We start from the raw sequence: 24788 nt of genomic DNA on the forward strand, positions 1-24788 counted from the left end.
CTTTTCTAAATCCATAAATGCAATGAAAACTTCCCTACCTTTATCTAAATACTGTTCACATATATGCTTCAATGTAAACACTTGATCTACACATCCCCTACCCATTCTAAAGCCTCCTTGCTCATCCGCAATCCTACTGTCTTGCCTCTAATTCTTCCAATAGTAACTATACCGTACACTTTTCATGGTATACTCGGTAAGCTTATTCCCCTATAATTTTTACAATCTCCTTTGTCCCCCTTCCCTTTATATAAAGGAAATATACAAGCTCTTTGCCAATCCCTCAGTACCTTCCCCTCTTTCATACATTTATTAAACAAAAAATACCAACCACTCCAACACTAACCCCCCCCCCCCTGCTTTTAACATTTCTGTCATGATCCAGTCATTCTACGTAATGCCTCACATAATTCCCCCACACTCACATCCTGCTCTTCTTCACTCCTAAAAGATGTTATACCTCCCTGACCAGTGCATGAAATTACTGCGTCCCTTACTTCATCGACATTTAAAAGTTCCTCAACATATTCCCACCATCTACCCAATACCTCCAGCTCCCCATCTACTAATTCCCTGTTTCTAACTGACAAATCCATTCATTCCCTAGGCTTCCTTAACTTGTTTATCTCACTCCAAATTTTTTTTATCTACAATAGATAGGAATAATAAAAATTTGAAAGTACTATAGTATTTAATGATTTTTTTTATTTTAATGAATGGTTAAACTGTAAATCATTGGAAATCTATAAAATACTAATTTGACTTGCTACCAAAATTTTCCTTGTGTGTGTGTGTGTGTATTACTAGTCACAAGTGACTAGAGGATGATGCAGCAAATAAGTTTAAATTTACAAAAAGCTTTAAACAAGAAAATTAGTGTATTTCCAGAAGAATTTACATTATTCAAAGCTGAAAAATGCTAACACTGCAAGATACTGATATGACAGCTAATTACAGTATTAATACATTTATCAATTACAAGAATAAATATTTACTAGTTTTCTAGTTTAGCTACATTAAATATTGCATTTCTGAATATGTTGGAGGCCTCATTCAGGTTAGCAGTTTCACGCCTATGACATCCTTTCCATTGTTAACAATGTATCTAACAATAAAGTGTAATCTCTGTGGGCAAAAATTATTTAAATGTTTAAAAGTTTCAAGTTTAATAATTAAACAAATTCAGTAATTGTGTTGTAGTATTATAATTGGTGTTTGATGTATGGGAGTGTTTGTTTATTTAGATATAGGTACTGTTTACATCCATAACAATAAGAACAAAATGAGCTATGATACGATGCATGGAAATGACATGAGCTTAAGATTATTTAACATACTGTGACATGAGTTACAGCAAATGAGTCAAGGGGCTTTTGTGCCATAGGTTATTCAAAATGAGATCAACATAAAACACACCAAAAGAAAAGCTGAAAATACTGTATATCCTGCTGACTTGACATGCAATATCAACTGATAGGTTTTCAACCTACTAGATAAGAAAATTTAATATTACATTGTACTGTCACAAATTTAACACTTAAGCTTTAGCAGACAAGGACTAACTGCTTTCTAAAATCCAAATGACTAACCATAAATTTCATATTACACACATGTTCAGTACTTAACTGAAGAAGACACAGTGGAGTGGAAAAATAAATTCTTTTGCTGACACTCATTCCTTGATGCCTATAACTTTAAACAAATGTTGTCAAAATTCTACATTTCTCATCAACCTATAATGACCGAGTATAAAATTTGCTAGGATACATTGCCTACAATAAAAAAAGTTTGTAAAGTCATTAAATTAGGAATTCTAATAGTTCACCATCATATTCTTATTCACTAACAGCATCATTGTTAGTATCCTCATTTTCTTCTATTTCTTCCTTATTATTTTCATCTTCATTTTCACCCTTTTCATCTTCCTTAGTCTGAGAAAAAAAAAAACATTTGTAAGAAGTGTGAGCCAATGATTATTACATACAAGTAAATGCACAAAGTGTAACGAACATAAAGAGCAGTTGAAAGATGCAAGTAAACATTAGACAGAAGTACAGTATCTATTTATCCATGTAATATCCAAATGTATTCATTTGGATCTATGAACCACAGAATAAAGGAAATAAAAGTAGATAGTGTACTGAGGCATCTGTGAAAAGAAAGGCATATATATGGAGGCAAAAGAGGGGAATGTACCAGAGTAAAGCTGATGAGACAGGCTTTAAAAGTTGCAGGCTGGAGGAAATGAGATGTCATTTTTGAAAGCAATGTGTGGTATGAATATTATGCATAGAATTCAGAGAATAGAAATTAGAAGACAGAGAGGGGGCTACCAAAAGTAAAATTCAGAGGGTTGAGCAGAGGTTGTTGAGGTGGTTAGGGCATTTCGAGAGGACAGAAGCAAAACAGGATGACAAGAGGGGTACACATATCCGGGGTGGAAGGAAGGAGGGGTAGTAGTTGTCCCAGGAAGAATTGGAGGGAGGTGGAAAAGAAGGTTTTGAAAGCTAGAGACTTGAGCATTCAACAGACTTGTGACAGTGAGTTAGACTGAAGCAAAGATGAATGATTTTCATTGCTTGACGTACTGCAAGAGTGTGAGGTAGCATTTATGAAGGGATTCAGGGAAACCAGTTAGCTGGATTTGAGTCCTGAAGGAAGGAAACAGTGCCTGCACTCTAAAGGAGGAATAGGGATGTTGCAGTCACCAGGGTCATTTGAACAGTGATATAAATTGATCTGAACAAACAGGGAAAGGGGCCAGACGACCAGACACAAATTACAAATTCAGGAGACAGAGGCTGCAGACCTCACTTGGGGAAAAAGACTAAGAGGTGAGCATAGTGCCTAGCATATCACCAGAGACTCGCAACAACCATATGACCTCTGCAGCCAATGCTCATCTGACAAATCTAAGAGTAGCCTTCAGGAACCTCAACAAAGAGCCCTTTGTACAACCTACATCATGCTCATCTTCAAGTGTGAAGCACTGTCATGGAACCCACAACTGAAAAAGCATATTAAGAAACTAGAGAATGCGTAGGCATATGTAACAAGACTAGTTATTGAGATACAAACAAAGGCTAACAGAATTGAATCTAATGACATTTGCAGAGGAATCAGGATATAACAACATTCAAAATATTCATGAGGAATTAATAGGGTACACAAGGATTAGTGGATAACAGATACTTCAGGACATAGCTGGAAATTAAAGACACAGATAAGCCACATCGATATCAAGAAGTGTTCTTTAGTCACAGGGTGCTCAGGAAGTGGAATAACTGAAAATTAAATACACAGATAAGCCACATGGATATCAGGAAGTGTTTCTTTAGTCATAGGGTGCTCAGGAAGTGGAATAACCTCAATGAAGGAGTAGTGGACTCCATACAGTTTACGATAAGGCGCAAGTGGCCAGGAGGAAGCTTATCTTCCATGCAGCAGGATGAGGAGGATCTAGGAGTAATAAATTGACCCCTGCAACCACATATAGGCAAGTATATACTGATGAGTACGTTGTGCAAGAAAGTGTATTCCAAATTTATTTTAAATTTTGGCAAAATTTTATGTATGTAAAGGCCATGATTTGAAAACTGGTGAATCACTCTTGCAAAATATGGTTCACTTACGGCCAAGAAAATATTGTAAATTATACATTAGTAAAAAGAGATGATTCACTTCATTCCTCACATTAAAGGAGATACTGATAATATATTAACAAGATCAAAAATAAAAAATGGATTAAGAAAACACATTATACAATTAATCTCTCTCAAAGCTGTCAGCTAAAATATATTTATAGATTTCTTGAACTACAAACCTGTTTTATAAATCAGAATATCTAAATGTATGAGCAATCTGAGGGCATTTTAATGTTCAAATAAAAAAACTGACAAATTTCTTATTGGAAATTTATGAATAAATTTCTTACTGGAAATTCATCCATAAATTTTTTCTATTATATACAACAATTTCATCTATGAGACTGATAAAAGGCTCACCTTTTTATTGGTGTGGGATTCTTCAATATCATCATCCACAACACGTTTTTCTTGTTTGACACCATCCCTAAAAAAACATCAAATGCATTATAAAACTTATTAGTCACAGTAAATCTAACCTTTACCTACTACTTACAAGCCACTCTAATTTTTCAACTCTCACTGCATCAAATTACTTATCTTTTAAATATTAATTATTTAGCAATCATACTTTCATTCCAACAGCAACAATAATATTATTATTATTACAATAATCATAACTAAGCACTAAACCCACAAGGGTCATACAGCAATAATAATTTTTTTTTTTAATACACCAGCTGTCTCTCACTAAGGTAAGATGACCATCACTTGCTCCATCAACATCTTGCTGTAGGCACACTGCAATATTCCCACCCCTCTTTCAGAATGCAGGCACTGTAATTCCCACCTCCAGGACTTAAGTCCAGCTAACCAGTTTCCACGATTCTCTTCATAAATGTTACGTTGCTCACAATTCAACAGCATCTCAAGTCATAAGAACCACTTGCCTCCACTCACTCCTAACTTACACACTCACACATACCTGTTGGATGTCAACCCTCCCATTACTTAAATTTTTTGCTATTCTCATCAACTTGCTCTTTCATATGTTCACTTTTAATTTCCTTCTTTTACATAATAATAATACTCCGGTAATAATACTCTAATGACAAATTATTCACCAAAAAATACAGTACAGTAGAACCCCTGTGTTCACAGATTCTGTTTCCATGGTTTCATTCATCCGCAGTTTACTGTGGCCCTTAAATATTAAATGGAAAATTCCAGAAATACACGATTCATGGGTTTCAAACTGCACGCCATTCTGAGTAACATGGTGAAACCTTCCTGCCCTGTTGTATTCAGTACATGACTCCTCTCTCTTTGTCCTATGTACCCACACTGGTCCTCTTTTAGGGGTATACAGCCTGCACGGTGCAGGCCATTTAGTGTTTGCCCAATTTCTTTTAATTTTTGGGGGGTTTGAATAAGCATATGTCATATTACTGTGTAAAAGTTTCATTAAGATCAGCCAACAAACAAATAAAAAAATATATACTGGCAGCAAGACCTCATGTACTGACACTGCCAAAAGAGTTCTGGGCACTCCCTACAGATAAAACAATGCTCAACCAATTTTATCATGAAATTAAATACTGTAATATACCTTATTTTCATTCCCACAAAAAATAAAGTTGGTAAGTTTTTGACATTTAGTATACCTGCCCTTTACCTTCCTCCTAATACAAAGAAATAAAAGCTACTGTGAAAATATCAACATTAGTTTGTAAAACACTCAGTGTTGAGTGCTTATTGTGAAAATGATTTCAATCCATGCATTATTAATGGATGGTTTTCAATAAGTCAACTTATTGCTGAGATCAAGAAAAAAACAGCCAAACATGTTACTTGGGAGCAAATTTTTTGCCCTATTTATGAGTCTTGGCATACAAAAGGAGTGTTCTTCTGCAGCTACCCCTATGATACACATTTTTTATCATGTTAGTGGACCAGTGAGAGTGTAAAATTATATTCTTATGGTTACACTGCTTTACCGCTCGCTGCCGACCACTCCTCAAATTATATCAGCTTTTCTTCATTTGGGCATCTGTATTATGTTTGTATGGTATTTATTGTATGTCTAATGTCATTCTGGAAGACTTGTGATAGATAAATACAATAGTCAATAATACAGTAAATAGGTAACATGGATGTCCTTTGAACCAAGATTCCATGATGTTGCAGTGTCTGACAAGTTGTACACGAATGGTATACAATACCGATAACTTGAAAAATTTAGACACGTGTAACATCTGGGTATCTTTACTGTAGACGTTCCGCCAACCAGTGGCTTTATCAATACAAATTCTAGGACATTATTAGAAGACAGTAGAACTATATACAAAAGATTAGGTAATCAGTCCCTCAGCCTCGAAGGTGGTGTTAAGAGCACCGTGGTCGTGAAGATTCTGGACCACAGGCAAGAAGGCTGCTGCTTTTATACTGGCGGAAGATGGAGGGCATAGTCACTGGTGGGCGGGAATCCCCAGTGGAAGTAGGTCACACCTGAGGCACAGGTTAGTGGTGGTAGTAGTAGTAGTAATCGTCGCAGTAGTAGTAGTCACAGTAGTAACAGCTAGAATTTGTACTGATAAAACCACTGGTTGGCGAAACATCTACAATCAAGATACCCAGATGATGCACATGCCTAAAGTTTTCAATACAGTAAATATACAATATACACCTACCATCTGACTTACAACCTGCTCGACTTACGACCACTCGACTTACGACCGTGTTTTTTATGCCAAATTTCTGGGAAATAAACAACTATTTGTGTTGTACACAGTGTTTATCCTAAACTTTACAGTATAAAATACAGTACTAACAACATAAAAAGTAAAGTAAAACATGAAATACCAAAATAAAACAATAAAGTCATTACAAAAATGTTTTGTTGATATTCAGTAGTAAAGTTCGACTTATGACCATTTCGACTTACGACCGGTTTCTCGGAACCGAACTCGGTCGTAAGTCAGATGGTAGGTGTACAACATTTTACAGCATCATGAGCGACATGCTACTTTTCGTCATGCCATCTTCATTGTCATTCCTGGCTTTTCCTTGGTCTGCCATAGCTATTCCCATTTTGTAACGATGCCAAATGGTGATTTTAATATATTAGGGGGGGAAAAATATAAAAATACAAAAATCAGAAAAAAAAAAAACTGAAAATTCACTTCATGTGCAGGGATGTACTAACTGTGGCATTACCACAAGAAATGTTGTAATGACTATAATTCATTGTAGAAATATTGTACAAAGATGAGACTTACACCAAAATGTTGAAGTATTTTTCTGTAAGTTTAATTTTTTTATCTTTTCAATTTTTTTTATACTGGCCTGCACCATACAGGCTATATACCCCTAAACTCGCATCCAGTTAGCCTCTAGCTTTCTCTCTGCCCGCATTCATTACTGTGTTTCACAATGTTGTTGTGAAGATAAAAATTAATTTTGCTTAATAATGGCCCCAAAGCACAAAAGTAGTGAGAGTGGCAATACTTCAAAGCCTAAGAGAAGTGTAATTTATCAATTAAACTTTATCAGATGTATGCATGTAAACAAAAACAACTTATATATAGGGTTCGCTATTGTCTACGGTTTCAGGCATCTGCATATCACCCACAGATACGGGGAGACTACTTTACTGTATATTGAACAAAAAAATACTGGAGATAATTCAGAAGGAATGAAAATATTGTTTTGTGAAACCTATGGTACAACAGTGACAGCATTTCAAGCAAAACAGTTGGGATAAATACATAAATAAGGATAAAGCATTAGGATGACACTAACACTATGCTATTTATACTGCAGGATGGATGGAGATGTTGCATTTCTGACGATATTTTGAATTAAGCTGTCTACGCACTTCTGGCAAGACAGCTATTGAAAGTGTGATGATCAATGTGTTTCCATTTGAGTCACCCCTACCTTGGTAGGAAACAGCCAGTGTAGTAAAAAAACAAAGAAAATACAATATTGTACCTGCTTCGATGTTTATATGCAGAGTCAACATGTGGCTTTAGTCCATCAAATTCCATTTCCATTAGTTGTTTTTTAATTTCTTCCGCCTCATCTTCTGTTGCAAAATTCATATGGCACATTCTGAAGTAAAAAGAAGATAATCAGTAACAATACTGCACAAAAAAAATGTTTCATTGAATAATTAAGACAGTTTTAGTGCTGAGTAGTTAATACAATACTCACTGTCCCATTTTAAGCAATGCAATGAAAGTGATATATCTTGAAGGTGAACATTAAATGTCAAAAGGAGTTAAAGTAAGCTGTCATCTGTAGCCCTTTATTTTGTACTATCTGCATTATATTTCTCATACAAAAATTTAAAAGTGCAATGTCTGCTGTCACTTGTCCCTCATCTTCAGTATGCTTTTTTAATTATACAGTAGATCAATATACACAATTTCTACATAAAAAGGACACTTCATGGTTTTGTGAGGACACACTTAACTGGTTCATAAGTTAAAGCATACATTTCCATTTACTTTAGATAAAGTACAATGGCTGATAACGAAAATATGAAAACACACAATACACAAATTTATATTGTGGGAGGTATTTCACATGGGGCTTGCTGAAAGTTCTTTTTAAGCAAAATGTTTACAATTAAGGAGTGTCCTTGTAAATTTTTCCTTCACATCCCTACATAGCCCTATCACGTCCAGGGATGGGAAAAACCACTCCTGCCTCTTCCAAGGAGGGGTGGGGGAGTCAGGTGGGACGGTATGATAGCCAGCAGTGTGCATAGCTGATCCTCAATAATATGAACCCACACTGCAATTACACATTCCAGTGCCTTTTAGGCTAATGTGTCTACTCTAGGCAGATCTTGATACTGCTGAGGTATGGTCAAGATCATCAACTGACTGCCCAAACACAGGCATAATCTAGTGATTCACCATACCCTGCTAAGTAGGGCAAATTAGTGCGTATCTGTGCCTCAAACTATATACAGTGGAACCCAGACTTATGAGTTTAATCCATTCTGTGACCTAGCTCGTAACTTAATTTACTCATATATCAATTTTCCTCATTTAAATTAACTGAAAAGCCATTAATCCGTTCCTGCACTCTGGAGACAAGACAAAATACTTGAATATGACACTAATATCAACTGTACAGCTTATTTATCTATCACAGTTTCTCTAATATGACATAATAAACAATATAGTTAACACAGAAACATGATATATACTCTAGAATTAATAAAATAGGCCATGATATGGTGGCAGAGGCAGTGGCGGAAGCGTCCGCCATTTCCTGTCTAACTTTGACTATACATGTATTATCTTACCATGCTCTAATTGTAAGAGAAAACGGAGTACTTGTGAGGCTAACTGCAGAAATATCGTATATAAAAACATAATAAATCATAATACACTACAGAATGTAAAGAAATATTAAACTGTTTATATAAAGTGTACATGTACTTACACACTTGGAGCAGAGATGGTGGGGGAGGTTAGTGTGGGGGATGTTGAGGGGGGGGAGGTTGAGAGTGGGGGAGGTTGAGCTGTGGCGTATGATGTCAGTGGCCCTTTACACCTCCAACAACAACATTGTTTTGTTTGATCGCTGAACTTAGCTGATACAATTTGTTTTGTTTAATCACTGAACTTAACTGATACATTTGTTTTTTTAATCGCTGAACTTAATTAATACAATCTGTTTTGTTTAATCACTGAACATAACTGATGCAGCTTTAGTATCTACATATCATAGATGTACTAAGCTGGTATTGCCTGGCTAAGTCCATGGAAATCATCATCTTTTTCTTCACAGTAGAAAAAAGAAATTTAACCAAATGACTGTCAAAAAAAATGCAAGAAAGCACGAGAGTACTACTCCCACAGCGATGTAAACGTGTACTGCTTACCGGATGTTTTGGCATCAGCTGTGCCAACTAGCGGCAACATTCTGAATTATTACTTACGTACTAATATGTATTATTATTTTTTTTTTTTTTCAACAAGTCGGCCGTCTCCCACCGAGGCAGGGTGACCCAAAAAAGAAAGAAAATCCCCAAAAAGAAAATACTTTCATCATCATTCAACACTTTCACCACACTCACACATTATCACTGTTTTTGCAGAGGTGCTCAGAATACAACAGTTTAGAAGCATACACATATAGAGATACACAACATATCCCTCCAAACTGCCAATATCCCAAACCCCTCCTTTAAAGTGCAGGCATTGTACTTCCCATTTCCAGGACTCAAGTCCGACTACACGAAAATAACCGGTTTCCCTGAATCCCTTCACTAAATATTACCCTGCTCACACTCCAACAGATCGTCAGGTCCCAAGTACCATTTGTCTCCATTCACTCCTATCTAACACGCTCATGCACGCTTGCTGGAAGTCCAAGCCCCTTGCCCACAAAACCTCTTTTACCCCCTCTCTCCAACCCTTTCGAGGACGACTCCTACCCCGCCTTCCTTCCCCTATAGATTTATATGCTTTTCATGTCATTCTACTTTGATGTGTAAGTGTAAAGGACAATGCTGAGAAGAAAAAGAGGATGATTTCCATGGAATTAAAGCATGAAATCATAGATAAACAAGCGAGGTGTCCAGGTTTTTGTGTTGATGGAGAAGCAGAAGGAGCTGGCTCGTAACTCAGAGCAAAAAATCGACCCAGAGATGGCTTGTATCTCAAAAAACTTGTACATTGGGGCACTCGTAAGTCAAGGTTCCACTGGACATGTATAGAATTACTGATTCTTCTGTAAAGACAAAAAAAAAAAAAAAAAAAAAAAAAAAAGGTTCCATTTACTCACCTGCCAAATCTAATTTGAGTTGCACTTTTACCAACTACCAATAACTTTGCAGCCGGGCTTGATGTGATAATATTTTTGAAGAAGATGAAAATCCCACATGGATCTTTCTCCCTCTGTGTGAAATTTAAACACGTTAAAAGGATGGAAAAAATTTACCGATTTAATATAAGGGTTAAAATAAAATTAATCTTGCAATATGCTGTCATTAAGACTTTCTCATGTTCCTCTTCTAACTAATGACCTACCAAATGCCATTCAACAATTATGAGCCTAGTACCTCAGTGATCTAGGTGCAAATACAATATCCTACTCATTTATGTACTGTTGTTCAGTTGAGTCTTTATATTGGTTAATTTGAAACATTTTAATTCTAAAATTTCTGGAATATCTACAAGTATAGGTGATAAAGAAAGATGAGGCTCTGCAATCTTCACTAAAAAAAAACAGAGGAACACAACTAAAATTAAGAAAAATAAAACTGAATGATCCATTAGGGCTCAGGGTATTGCGAGGTAATTTTGTCATTTTTACTTCAATGAAATACTAGCTGGTTATCAAATAAACAGATCTCAAGAAGATTAATTATGTAATATCATGTCTAATTTATGTTACCGATAAAGACTTACCTCCTTATTCTTGGATGGTGCTGCCTCTGTCTCTTCATTGGAATTCTGTTTGTTAGAATCCCTAAAAATATAAGTAGTTAAAAAAATTATTTGCCACAATTGGTAAAGAAAAATAAGCTACAGCTATATACATTTTTTCATTATGTATATAGCAGAGGACATTTTGGAAAACATGTATACTGAACAAAAAAAATATTTTGGGGTTCAACCCAACTGGTACTCTTTCATTCATTTACAGTACTCAGCTACATCCATTTTCCACATTCCTTTATCTTTCTTCTTTCAACAAATCGACCATATCCCACCAAAGCAGGGTGGCCCAAAAAGAAAAACAAAAGTTTCTCTTTTTAACTTTAGTAATGTATACAGGAGAATGGGTTACTAGCCCCTTGCTCCTGGCATTTTAATCGCCTATATTATAATAACGTAAATAATTTTGGCCAGTCAATCATGAAAGCATTATCACTCTTGAGAACCTCAGTAACTGATCAAAAATCTCCATACTGAAACATTTCAAACAGAAATTTGATAATAATGCAGCTTAAATAACTATTCATTTCCCACTGAAGTATTATGACCCCCCACTTTCCCTTAAAAAGAAGAATCACTTTCACCATGATTCAATCACTATCTTCCCAGAAGCATACCGACATGACAGCTCCGATGAACCTCCTGAACTACAACATCCCCACCCTCTCTTCAGAGTGTAGGCACCAAACTTCCCACTTCCAGGACTCCAGCCGTTATAACCAGAAATGTTAGTAAAGATCAGTAAACATACCGCTGCTTGAAGGCAGAATCAATATGTGGCTTCACACCATCAAAGTCCATGTCTGACAATTCTTTCTTCTTCTTTGTGGCTTCATCTTCAGTTGCAAAATTCATGTAGCACATCCTGGGAATTAAAAACACCAGTACTGTGTATTATATGCCTACAGCAAATTATTTTTAGTTGAAATCTTCATTTTAAGTTATCATACAATCACTGTTTTAAATTAATTCATGGTAGTCCCATTTACATAAAAAAAAAATTTCAACATACTGTAAGGCAGTATGAGATATTGTAATATTTGTACTGTACATATGAAGGCAAAAATAAATAACATGTACATATACAGTACAAAAGCAACAATAACAACCAAAATCTGGACAAACTGCAAGACTGGTCAGGTAAGTGGTTGGTTGATATCAACTCCAGCAAATGCAAGGTTATGAAGATGTGAGAAGGGGCAAGAAGACAGGATAGAGGCTGTAGACCCCACCAAAAGAAAAAGGCCTAGGGATGGGCATAGTTCCTGGTATGTCACCAAAGGCTTGCATAGCTGAATAACCTCAGCAGCCAATGCTGTCTGGCAAATCTTACAGTAACCATCAAAAATCTCAACAATGAGACATTCTGGGCCCTTTATATAAACATATGTAAGGCCCATCTTGGAGTATGCAGCACCAGTATGGAACCCATTCCTGAAAAAGCATGTTAAGAACATAGAGAAACTGCAAGAGTATACAAAAGGGCTTGTTCAAAAGCTAAGAAAATGAGCAATGAGGAGAACTACCAAAACTGAATCTAGTGACATTGAAAGACAGAAGACCCAACGAAAGTATGAAAAAACATAAACATACTAAGAGGAACTTATAGGAGAGAAAGGGATACAGCTGAAACTTAAAGACATAGATGGGCCACAGGCATGTCAGGAAGTATTCCTTCATCCTCAGGGTGGTCGGGAAGTGGAATGATCTGATGAAGTGGTGGAGGATCTGGGAAGATTATAAAATAGTTATCACAAAACACCACATAAATATAGTATAACAATCTCAAATGCTATATGGACAGACAAATTCTAAACTAGCTTTCAGATACAGCATAAGGAGTGTTAAAATATATAAAAATTACAATATACATTAGACCAAAATCAGAATATACAGCGGTAAAATAGCAACCTTAACAAGAAAACAAATATATGGAAAAAACATTCAGATGTGCTACATATTGGATCAAGGTCTTAGCAAATATGAAGCCCCCAAAAGACACTGAAAATGACTGTGTTGAGGAAGAAAAGAGATGTACAAAGCACATAAAAGATGGAAATCCAGCCATGATGAAGTCATGGGAAAACAGCCCCAGTGACACTTAGAGCCTTACTCTTTTTTTTTCTTTTTTTTTTCAACAAGTTGGCCGTCTCCCACCGAGGCAGGGTGACCCAAAAAAGAAAGAGAATCCCCAAAAAGAAAATACTTTCATCATCATTCAACACTTTCACCACACTCACACATTATCACTGCTTTTGCAGAGGTGCTCAGAATACAACAGTTTAGAAGCATATACGTATAAAGATACACAACATATCCCTCCAAACTGCCAATATCCCAAACCCCTCCTTTAAAGTGCAGGCATTGTACTTCCCATTTCCAGGACTCAAGTCCGACTATATGAAAATAACCGGTTTCCCTGAATCCCTTCACTAAATATTACCCTGCTCACACTCCAACAGATCGTCAGGTCCCAAGTACCATTTGTCTCCATTCACTCCTATCTAACACGCTCATGCACGCTTGCTGGAAGTCCAAGCCCCTTGCCCACAAAACCTCCTTTACCCCCTCTTTCCAACCCTTTCGAGGACGACCCCTACCCCTCCTTCCTTCCCCTATAGATTTATATGCTTTCCATGTCATTCTACTTTGATCCATTCTCTCTAAATGACCAAACCACCTCAAAAACCCCTCTTCTGCCCTCTAACTAATGCTTTTATTAACTCCACATCTTTTCCAAATTTCCACACTCCGAATTTTCTGCATAATATTTACACCACACATTGCCCTTAGACAGGACATCTCCACTGCCTCCAACCGTCTCCTCGCTGCTGCATTTACCACCCAAGCTTCACATCCATATAAGAGTGTTGGTACTACTATACTTTCATACATTCCCTTCTTTGCCTCCATAGATAACGTTTTTTGACTCCACATATACCTCAACGCACCACTCACCTTTTTTCCCTCATCAATTCTATGATTAACCTCATCCTTCATAAATCCATCCGCCGACACATCAACTCCCAAGTATCTGAAAACATTCACTTCTTCCACACTCCTCCTCCCCAATTTGATATCCAATTTTTCTTTATCTATATCATTTGATACCCTCATCACCTTACTCTTTTCTATGTTCACTTTCAACTTTCTACCTTTACACACATTCTCAAACTCATCCACTAACCTTTGCAATTTTTCTTTAGACTCTCCCATAAGCACAGTATCATCAGCAAAAAGTAACTGTGTCAGTTCCCATTCTGAATTTGATTCCCCATAATTTAATCCCACCCCTCTCCCGAACACCCTAGCATTTACTTCTTTTACAACCCCATCTATAAATATATTAAACAACCATGGTGACATTACACATCCCTGTCTAAGACCTACTTTTACCCTAACCTGAGCCTCACTATCCTCATAAAAGCTCTTTACAGCATTTAGTAACTTACCACCTATTCCATATACTTGCAACATCTGCCACATTGCTCCTCTATCCACTCTATCATATGCCTTTTCTAAATCCATAAATGCAATAAAAACTTCCCTACCTTTATCTAAATACTGTTCACATATATGCTTCAATGTAAACACCTGATCTACACATCCCCTACCCACTCTGAAGCCTCCCTGCTCATCCGCAATCCTACATTCTGTCTTACCTCTAATTCTTTCAATTATAACCCTACCGTATACTTTTCCTGGTATACTCAGTAAACTTATTCCTCTATAATTTTTACAATCTCTTTTGTCCCCTTTCCCTTTATATAAAGGGACTATACATGCTCTCCGCCAATCCCTAGGTACCTTCCCCTCTTTCGTACATTTATTAAACAAAAGTACCAACCACTCCAACACTATATCCCCCCTTGCTTTTAACATTTCTGTCATGATCCCATCAGCTCCAGCTGCTTTAACCCCTTTCATTCTACGTAATGCCTCACGTACCTCCACCCCACTTACATTCTGCTCTTCTTCACTCCTAAAAGATGGTATACCTCCCTGGCCAGTGCATGAAATTACCGCCTCCCTTTCTTCCTCAACATTTAAAAGTTCCTCAAAATATTCTCGTCATCTACCTAATACCTCCCTCTCCCCATCTAGTAACTCCCCTACTCTGTTTTTAACTGACAAATCCATACTTTCCCTAGGCTTTCTTAACTTGTTTAACTCACTTCAAAATTTTTTCTTATTTTCATTAAAATTTCTTGACAGTGCCTCTCCCACTCTTTCATCTGCTCTCCTTTTGCACTCTCTCACCACTCTCTTCACCTTTCTTTTACTCTCCATATACTCTGCTCTTCTTATAGCACTTCTGCTTTGTAAAAACCTCTCATAAGCTAACTTTTTCTCTTTTATCACACCCTTAACTTCATCATTCCACCAATCACTCCTCTTTCCTCCTGCCCCCACCCTCCTATAACCACAAACTTCTGCCCCGCATTCTAATACTGCATTTTTAAAACTATTCCAACCCTCTTCAACCCCCCCCACTACTCATCTTTGCACTAGCCCACCTTTCTGCCAATAGTCGCTTATATCTCGCCCGAACTTCCTCCTCCCTTAGTTTATGCACTTTCACCTCCCTCTTACTTGTTGTTGCCACCTTCCTCTTTTCCCATCTACCTCTTACTCTAACTGTAGCTACAACTAAATAATGATCCGATATATCAGTTGCCCCTCTATAAACATGTACATCCTGGAGCCTACCCATCAACCTTTTATCCACCAATACATAATCTAACAAACTACTTTCATTACGTGCTACATCATACCTTGTATATTTATTTATCCTCTTTTTCATAAAATATGTATTACTTATTACCAAATTTCTTTCTACACATAGCTCAATTAAAGGCTCCCCATTTACATTTACCCCTGAATCCCTTCACTAAATATTACCCTGCTCACACTCCAACAGATCGTCAGGTCCCAAGTACCATTCGTCTCCATTCACTCCTATCTAACACGCTCACGCACGCTTGCTGGAAGTCCAAGCCCCTTGCCCACATAACCTCCTTTACCCCCTCTCTCCAACCCTTTCGAGGACGACCCCTACCACACCTTCCTTCCCCTATAGATTTATATGCTTTCCATGTCATTCTACTTTGATCCATTCTCTCTAAATGACCAAACCACCTCAACAACCCCTCTTCTGCCCTCTGACTAATACTTTTATTAACTCCACACCTTTTCCTAATTTCCACACTCCGAATTTTCTGCATAATATTTACACCACACATTGCCCTTAAACCGGACATCTCCACTGCCTCCAACCGTCTCCTCGCTGCTGCATTTACCACCCAAGCTTCACACCCATATAAAAGTGTTGGTACTACTATACTTTCATACATTCCCTTCTTTGCCTCCATAGATAACGTTTTTTGACTCCACATATACCTCAATGCACCACTCACCTTTTTTCCCTCATCAATTCTATGATTAACCTCATCCTTCATAAATCCATCCGCCGACACGTCAGCTCCCAAGTATCTGAAAACATTCACTTCTTCCATACTCCTCCTCACCAATTTGATATCAAATTTTTCTTTATCTAAATCATTTGACACCCTCATCACCTTACTCTTTTCTATGTTCACTTTCAACTTTCTATCTTTACACACATTCCCAAACTCATCCACTAACCTTTGCAATTTTTCTTTAGAATCTCCCATAAGCACAGTATCATCAGCAAAAAGTAACTGTGTCAATTCCCATTTTGAATTTGATTCCCCAAAATTTAATCCCACCTCTCTCTCGAACACCCTAGCATTTACTTCCTTTACAACCCCATCTATAAATATATTAAACAACCATGGTGAAATTACACATCCCTGTCTAAGACCTACTTTTACCGGGAAGTAGTCTCCCTCTCTTCTACACACCCTAACCTAAGCCTCACTATCCTCATAAAAACTCTTTACAGCATTTAATAACTTACCACCTATTCCATATACTTGCAACATCTGCCACATTGCTCCTCTATCCACTCTATTTCTTTTTTTCTTTTTTTATCACACTGGCCGATTCCCACCAAGGCAGGGTGGCCCGAAAAAGAAAAACTTTCACCATCATTCACTCCATCACTGTCTTGCCAGAAGGGTGCTTTACACTACAGTTTTTAAACTGCAACATTAACACCCCTCCTTCAGAGTGCAGGCACTGTACTTCCCATCTCCAAGACTCAAGTCCGACCTGCTGGTTTCCCTGAACCCCTTCATAAATGTTACTTTGCTCACACTCCAACAGCACGTCAAGTATTAAAAACCATTTGTCTCCATTCACTCCTATCAAACACGCTCACGCATGCCTGCTGGAAGTCCAAGCCCCTCGCACACAAAACCTCCTTTACCCCCTCCCTCCAACCTTTCGTAGGCCAACCCCTACCCCGCCTTCCTTCCACAACAGACTGATACACTCTTGAAGTTATTCTGTTTCGCTCCATTCTCTCCACATGTCTGAACCACCTCAACGACCCTTCCTCAGCCCTCTGGACAACAGTTTTGGTAATCCCGCACCTCCTCCTAACTTCCAAACTACGAATTCTCTGCATTATATTCACACCACACATTGCTCTCAGACATGACATCTCCACTGCCTCCAGCCTGCTCCTCGCTGCAACATTCATCACCCATGCTTCACACCCATATAAGAGCGTTGGTAAAACTATACTCTCATACATTCCCCTCTTTGCCTCCAAGGACAAAGTTCTTTGTCTCCACAGACTCCTAAGTGCACCACTCACCCTTTTCCCCTCATCAATTCTATGATTCACCTCATCTTTCATAGACCCATCCGCTGACACGTCCACTCCCAAATATCTGAATACATTCACCTCCTCCATACTCTCTCCCTCCAATCTGATATTCAATCTTTCATCACCTAATCTTTTTGTTATCCTCATAACCTTACTCTTTCCTGTATTCACTTTCAATTTTCTTCTTTTGCACACCCTACCAAATTCATCCACCAATCTCTGCAACTTCTCTTCAGAATCTCCCAAGAGCACAGTGTCATCAGCAAAGAGCAACTGTGACAACTCCCACTTTATGTGTGATTCTTTATCTTTTAACTCCACGCCTCTTGCCAAGACCCTCGCATTTACTTCTCTTACAACCCCATCTATAATTATATTAAACAACCACGGTGACATCACACATCCTTGTCTAAGGCCTACTTTTACTGGGAAATAATTTCCCTCTTTCCTACATACTCTAACTTGAGCCTCACTATCCTCGTAAAAACTCTTCACTGCTTTCAGTAACCTACCTCCTACACCATACACCTGCAACATCTGCCACATTGCCCCCCTATCCACCTTGTCATACGCCTTTTCCAAATCCATAAATGCCACAAAGACCTGTTTAGCCTTATCTAAATATTGTTCACTTATATGTTTCACTGTAAACACCTGGTCCACACACCCCCTACCTTTCCTAAAGCCTCCTTGTTCATCTGCTATCCTATTCTCCGTCTTACTCTTAATTCTTTCAATAATAACTCTACTATACACTTTGCCAGGTATACTCAACAGACTTATCCCCCTATAATTTTTGCACTCTCTTTTATCTCCTTTGCCTTTATACAAAGGAACTATACATGCTCTCTGCCAATCCCTAGGTACCTTACCCTCTTCCATACATTTATTAAATAATTGCACAAACCACTCCAAAACTATATCCCCACCTGCTTTTAACATTTCTATCTTTATCCCATCAATCCCGGCTGCCTTACCCCCTTTCATTTTACCTACTGCCTCACGAACTTCCCCCACACTCACAACTGGCTCTTCCTCACTCCTACAAGATGTTGTTCCTCCTTGCCCTATACACGAAATCACAGCTTCCCTATCTTCATCAACATTTAACAATTCCTCAAAATATTCCCTCCATCTTCCCAATACCTCTAACTCTCCATTTAATAACTCTCCTCTCTCTATCATATGCCTTTTCTAAATCCATAAATGCAATAAAAACTTCCCTACCTTTATCTAAATACTTTTCACATATATGCTTCAATGTAAACACTTGAACTACACATCCCCTACCCACTCTGAAACCTCCTTGCTCATCCGCAATCCTACATTCTGTCTTACCTCTAATTCTTTCAATTATAACCCTACCGTACACTTTTCCTGGTATACTCAGTAAACTTATTCCTCTATAATTTTTAGTCTCTTTTGTCCCCTTTCCCTTTATATAAAGGGACTATACATGCTCTCTACCAATCCCTAGGTACCTTCCCCTCTTTCATACATTTATTAAACAAAAGTACCAACCACTCCAACACTATATCCCCCCCTGCTTTTAACATTTCTGTCATGATCCCATCAGTTCCAGCCTTACTCTTGTAGATGAAAAATACACATGTACAACACTTGTTATATTTATTGTGAAGACATTTTTGCCATCTAAATGGCATAAAGGATAAAGGAGTTTCCCAGAGAGACAGCAAGAGATTGCATTTACTGTGTACTGCTATTATCTAATAGAAGTGAAACTGAAAGGTAAAGAAGAGAAAAAAAAAGATCTATGACCATACCAATATTCAGAATGAAATTAAAAAGAAACAAGACGATTTCTGACAAAAATATAAAGGAACACAGAACTTAAATGATAAACCACCCAAACAAATTACACCATCTCATTTGGAATGAAGGCAAATAAACAAGAGGTTTAAGAAACTTGTATTTACACTATGCATGTTAAAACTGAGCAACTCAAGGATTGTGAATTATATTTTCATAAGCTAAAATGGAAATACTGTACCCTATTACTTAGAATTTTTACTAATATTAGTAACTGATATTATCAACTATGTTTAAATATTTAGTAAATACCATTGTGTACTGTCTGAGAAGAATTCCCATGGAGATTTCAACTTTTCTAAAATATTAAATACATGATAAAGAATAATACCTAAACATTGAAAAAATATAATTAGTTACCAGTAATCTGAGTCAGGATAAAACTTACTTTCCTAATCTTATTTCAGTAGCAATTTTTCCAACCCTCAATAATTCTGAAGCTATGTCAGCAGTGATGACGCTAGGAAAGAAGAGGAATACACCACAGGGGTCCTTTTCTCTCTGTATTAAAAAGAGCACAATTCATGAATAACTATAAAAAACATAAAATTATCAATACACTAAGAGTACCTAAATTAAATCTTCAATCCTTTTTTGTTTTTAGATCATTCCTCCATTGTCTTCCCAAGACATCTCAAATATATACTACACAGGGCAAAGAAGGAACCCAAAATACTTCAGTCTGTTCAATTATTAAGTTAATTAAATTAATGGGGGAGTAATAAACCTATCAAATTCATACAGCACCACCTCTTCTTCAGGTGGTGATCTAAGAGGAGAGTAGTAGCTTTCATTCCTTGGATCAAGACACTTTCCTTTGAAGAATCACCATTTTAAAGATTTCCATCCACTTGTTTGGCCATTAAAAACTGTACATATAGTAATTATCCTTCACAAGTCAGAAAGTAACAGGGAAAGGTAGCAAGCATAAAAAAAAAAAAAAATTATTGAAAGACAAAATGGAAGTGGGAAAACATGTCAGACCACCAAAGGTTCTATGTTAGTGTGGCAAAAAACCCATCATCAATGGTATGGTTCCACCATAAAGGTGCTTCAATAAAAATGGTCAACATACCCATATGTAAATTATATCATTTTAGTGCATACAGACAGTAGATTAATAATATAACTCTCCAGGAGAATACTGAGATTGTGTAAATAAATCTCAGCAAACCTAAACATTTATGTTGACTGACTTCATCATGCATAACCACCAAGTAGCATAGTCTGAATTGGATATGATAATGCTGCAGTTCCTATAGCTTGTTGCCATGTGAGTGTTTTACTGTAGTGTGACTAACACTATAGAAAATGAATGAATCATTTAAGAGTTTATCATCAGATTACACACCAGGTCATCTGAATCAGATCTTCCTTTGAAGGTTCCTCTTCCTCTAGCCCCACCTCTTCCACCTCGAGAACCAGTACGTTTCTCTTTCTTTTCTTCTTTAGGAGATGCACCATTGGCATCTGATACAACACTCGTAACCTCTCCATCTGCCATGTCTGTAGTTTAAGTATCTTCAATCCTTACTTAACTGAAAAGTAAAAAAGTAATTATTTTAAAAACATACAGTATTCTATAAATGTTTGAAAATTTAAAATACGTATAGTATTTTGGTTTTGAAACCTTAATTATGTAGATAGAACTCATTAAAACAACTTTGACAAGGTGCATGGAAGTGAAGAGGTGCAACAGAAAGACAAAAAAAGATGTAATAAAATACCCCAAAAAAAATGTTTGGTATTATCTGTACCACTGTTCACATAAGAAATTTACAACTGAATATCCAACTAGGTAACCCTTGGAAAATTCCAGCTTTTCCAAACCCATCCAATACTGTGAACAAAGTTTTAATTTTAAACAAAAATAAAAAACTCTGATGTGCTAACATTTAAAACTCACAAAACTAGTCTACAGTAAAATGCTGTTGCCACCAAACTACTTATTTGAATAAAATAAAAGGTACACAAAATTTGATAGAAACAAAAGACACGCCAGAATACCAGTCCTTATACGTACTCCAAGTTAAAGTTTAGATTTATGAAAATATAAATGCAACACAAAAACAAAATTAATTTTTTATACTGTAAGCCATAAAACAAGTACATACTGTACCAAGACGTGAAACAAGACAATACACTATTAACTAAAAATGATGGTACCACAATGCAGAAAAATACACACAATCACACATGAACTCCTTACTTACCAAGATATAAACTTATTCAATCACTAAGGAATGACAATTTGAATAAATGCATACCCATTTCCATCACATACTTTACTCTTCATTCCTATTTATTCATGTTTTCCATTTGAACACTTCATCCATATCCTCCCTCCAAATTCTATAAATTTTCTGGTTATAAATTCAATGTCTTTAACTTATCCTCACAGGAAACAGTTCTAACATTCTGATACTGGGATAAACTTTATTATCCTTCTCTGTAAATTTTCTGCACATTTATTCCATTCTGTAACATGGAGACCAAAAATGCATCTCATAATTTCAATAAAGCCTTACCAATAATAGGTATGTAATTGTGATATAAACCCTGGAACTTCTATTATACTAAGAAATTAAAGTGTACATATTACCTTTAATACTTATGATGATTGAGTTTCACTGTAGATTTCCAACCAGATCCCTTATGCTAATTATTATTATTACAATCAAAACTAAGAACTAAACCCACAAGGGCTATATAGCTTCCTTATGCTAAGTCTTTTTCACATTCCTTTTCCACAGTGAATGACTTAGTTTATAACTGCGGCAATTTTTTTTTCAGGATGAAGACCCTATACCTGTCAACACTAAGAGGCATCTTTAAACCTGTATAAAAAGACAAGTGCAACATACAGAGAGCTTTTATTTGGAAACATTTCACTCACCAGGAGCTTCCGTAATCCAACAGAATAAATACAATCAAAGAATCGTCAAAGGAGGATTATATGTGGTAAGGTCAGATGTACTATGATTGTCTAATGGCAGTGTTCTGTTAGTTACACTTGCCTAACAGTTTTGATGGACTAAAGCTTCCAATATTTTGCACAACTGTATTACTAATATATACTAAAACTGATTTTAGATAATGGTCGTTGTCATCGATGTCTCCCTCAACCAGACTTTGTCACAATCTCCATACAAAATAATGTAGACTCTTGAGTTGGCATCAACCAGTTAATGGTGGAGTTGTATAACAACAAAATGATAACCAACTGATTAACATTCATAATGTGAATAAATAGTTTAGAAAACTGACAAGTTGATAAATGAGACACTGTGCAACATTTGGCTATCTTTATTCTGGAAATGTTTCTCCAGCCAGTGGCTTCTTCAGTCCAATGCAGAGAAAGGTGGAAGATGAGGAGTTTGAGGTAATCAGTCCCTAGCCTGGAGTTGACGTGTTCTGTCCATCAGTATTGACACACAAGTGTGTCATTTATCAATAATCATCATAGAGTACACATGATGCAAAGTTCTATGCAATGGAAAGGAAAATAACCATAACACTTATAAACTAAATTTAGATCTTATGGTTGCAAAAGAGATTTAGGAGTTCTAGTTAGAAGTAATCTAAAACCAAGACAACAGTGCATAAGTGTTCGCAATAAAGCGAATAGAATTCTTGGGCTTTATATCAAAAAGTATAAATAACAGGATTTGTAGATGAATGGTTCAGAGAACCGACTTGTTGATAAATTAGACACATGTGCAACTCTTGGGTATCTTTATTGAGGAAACGTTTCGCCACACAGTGGCTTCATCAGTCCATACATAGGAGATTGATGGACTGAACACATCGACTCAAGGTTGAGGGACTGATTACCTCATTCTCCTCCTGTTCTTCAAGTTTCTCCTATGTATGGACTGATGAAGCCACTGTGTGGCGAAACGTTTCCTCAATAAAGATACCCAAGAGTTGCACATGTGTCTAATTTATCATAAATAACAGGAGTTCTCAGGTTGTTCTTCAACTCCACCTATCACTGGTTAGGCCTAATTTAGATTACGCTGCACAATTCTAGATACCATATTACAGAATGGGTATAAATGCACTGGAAAACATACAAAGAAGGATGACAAAGTTGATCCCATGACTGAGGGGCCCTGAATCTGCATTCTCTAGAAAGCCATAAAATTAGGGGGGGGGGGAATATGACTGAGGAGTGTAAATGGAAAACAGGAATAAACAAAGGGGATGTAAATAACGTGCTACAAGTATCTAACCAAGACAGGACTCAAAGCAATGGCTTCAAGCTGGAAAAATTTAGACTAAGTAAGAACATAAGAACATAAGAAGGAATGAACACTGCAGCAGGCCTACTGGCCCATACGAGGCAGGTCCAAGTCTCCTGCCCCACCCTAGTCAGGTCAGGTCACATTCACTTAAGGAAGGAACACGGCAACTGACCTAGTAGCACAAGCTAGTTAGGTCCAACTCACACCCACTCATGTATTTATCTAACCTATTTTTAAAGCTACACAACTGTACTTGGGAGTTTGTTCCACTCATCCACAACTCTATTGTGGGTGAGTGGGACAAACTCTCGAGTACCTTCACTGAAGATAAAACGTTATAAAGTTTTAAAAATAAGTCAGACAAATATACTAGTGGGTGTGAGTTGAACCTGACTGGCATGGCCCAGTGGGTCAGATGCACTGCTCCTTCTTATGTTCTCATGATGGCAAGGACATGTGGGACGGTGCCTGACTAACCCAGCTTTCTGATGAACGAGTAGAAGAAAATGCATTTTAAAGAGCAGTGTGCACATAATTATTAAGCCTGAGTCGCAAAAATACAAAAAAAAAGATAAAAATAAAGGGGGTGATCACCATTAATATTTTGTGGTAGAGTTCACCTCCAGACGGCCGCCACAGCTCTCCTGCCACCATTACACTATAAATACATCACATAAAGCTATATATTAGGGTCAGAGAGAGAGGCAAGTGCATAAAGCACAGTCAGGTGACCTTCCAGGCATGTGGAAACATCCACACATGTCTTTATCTTGTATTAAATGTGCACTTGCCTGTATAAAAGCTGTGTGGTCTGGGTGAGTGTGTTTACAGTGTTGCTCAAGTGAGGCGCCACAAGCGCAACACCATTATAACTTCATAGTAAGTAAGTAAGTAAGTAAGTAAGTAA

At 37.1% G+C, this 24788-nt stretch overlaps 1 protein-coding gene across 2 annotated transcripts; it reads right to left on the minus strand.

The window, feature by feature from the left end:
- Positions 1 to 678: 678 nt before the first annotated feature.
- On the minus strand, positions 679 to 24788 carry LOC128695190 (uncharacterized). Of its 2 annotated transcripts, none has more exons than XM_053785690.2 (9): positions 24673 to 24788; positions 20986 to 21172; positions 20023 to 20135; positions 11799 to 11912; positions 11018 to 11078; positions 10392 to 10504; positions 7578 to 7697; positions 4005 to 4071; positions 679 to 1931 (listed from the first exon to the last, which is right to left on the minus strand). In XM_053785690.2, exons 2-9 carry the CDS (start codon positions 21136 to 21138, stop codon positions 1836 to 1838), a joined length of 837 nt encoding a protein of 278 aa, XP_053641665.1. In that variant the 5' UTR covers positions 21139 to 21172; positions 24673 to 24788; the 3' UTR covers positions 679 to 1835. The 2 variants fall into 2 exon arrangements, with proteins under 2 accessions (XP_053641665.1, XP_053641666.1); XM_053785691.2 differs by lacking the exon at positions 24673 to 24788 and adding an exon at positions 24476 to 24630.

Source organism: Cherax quadricarinatus, chromosome 35 (genome assembly GCF_038502225.1).
Source record: "Cherax quadricarinatus isolate ZL_2023a chromosome 35, ASM3850222v1, whole genome shotgun sequence".
Taxonomy (NCBI): domain Eukaryota; kingdom Metazoa; phylum Arthropoda; class Malacostraca; order Decapoda; family Parastacidae; genus Cherax; species Cherax quadricarinatus.

Bases quoted from the DNA above. Each gene is read 5' to 3' on its own strand.
- LOC128695190 (XM_053785690.2), bottom strand. From the start codon at position 21,138: ATGGCAGATGGAGAGGTTACGAGTGTTGTATCAGATGCCAATGGTGCA. The intron at 11,913-20,022 runs GTAAGTTTTATC...TTTAATTCCCAG, and splicing joins ACTGAAATAAGATTAGGAAA to GATGTGCTACATGAATTTTG. The intron at 1,932-4,004 runs GTGAGCCTTTTA...TTTTTTTCTCAG, and splicing joins AATCCCACACCAATAAAAAG to ACTAAGGAAGATGAAAAGGG.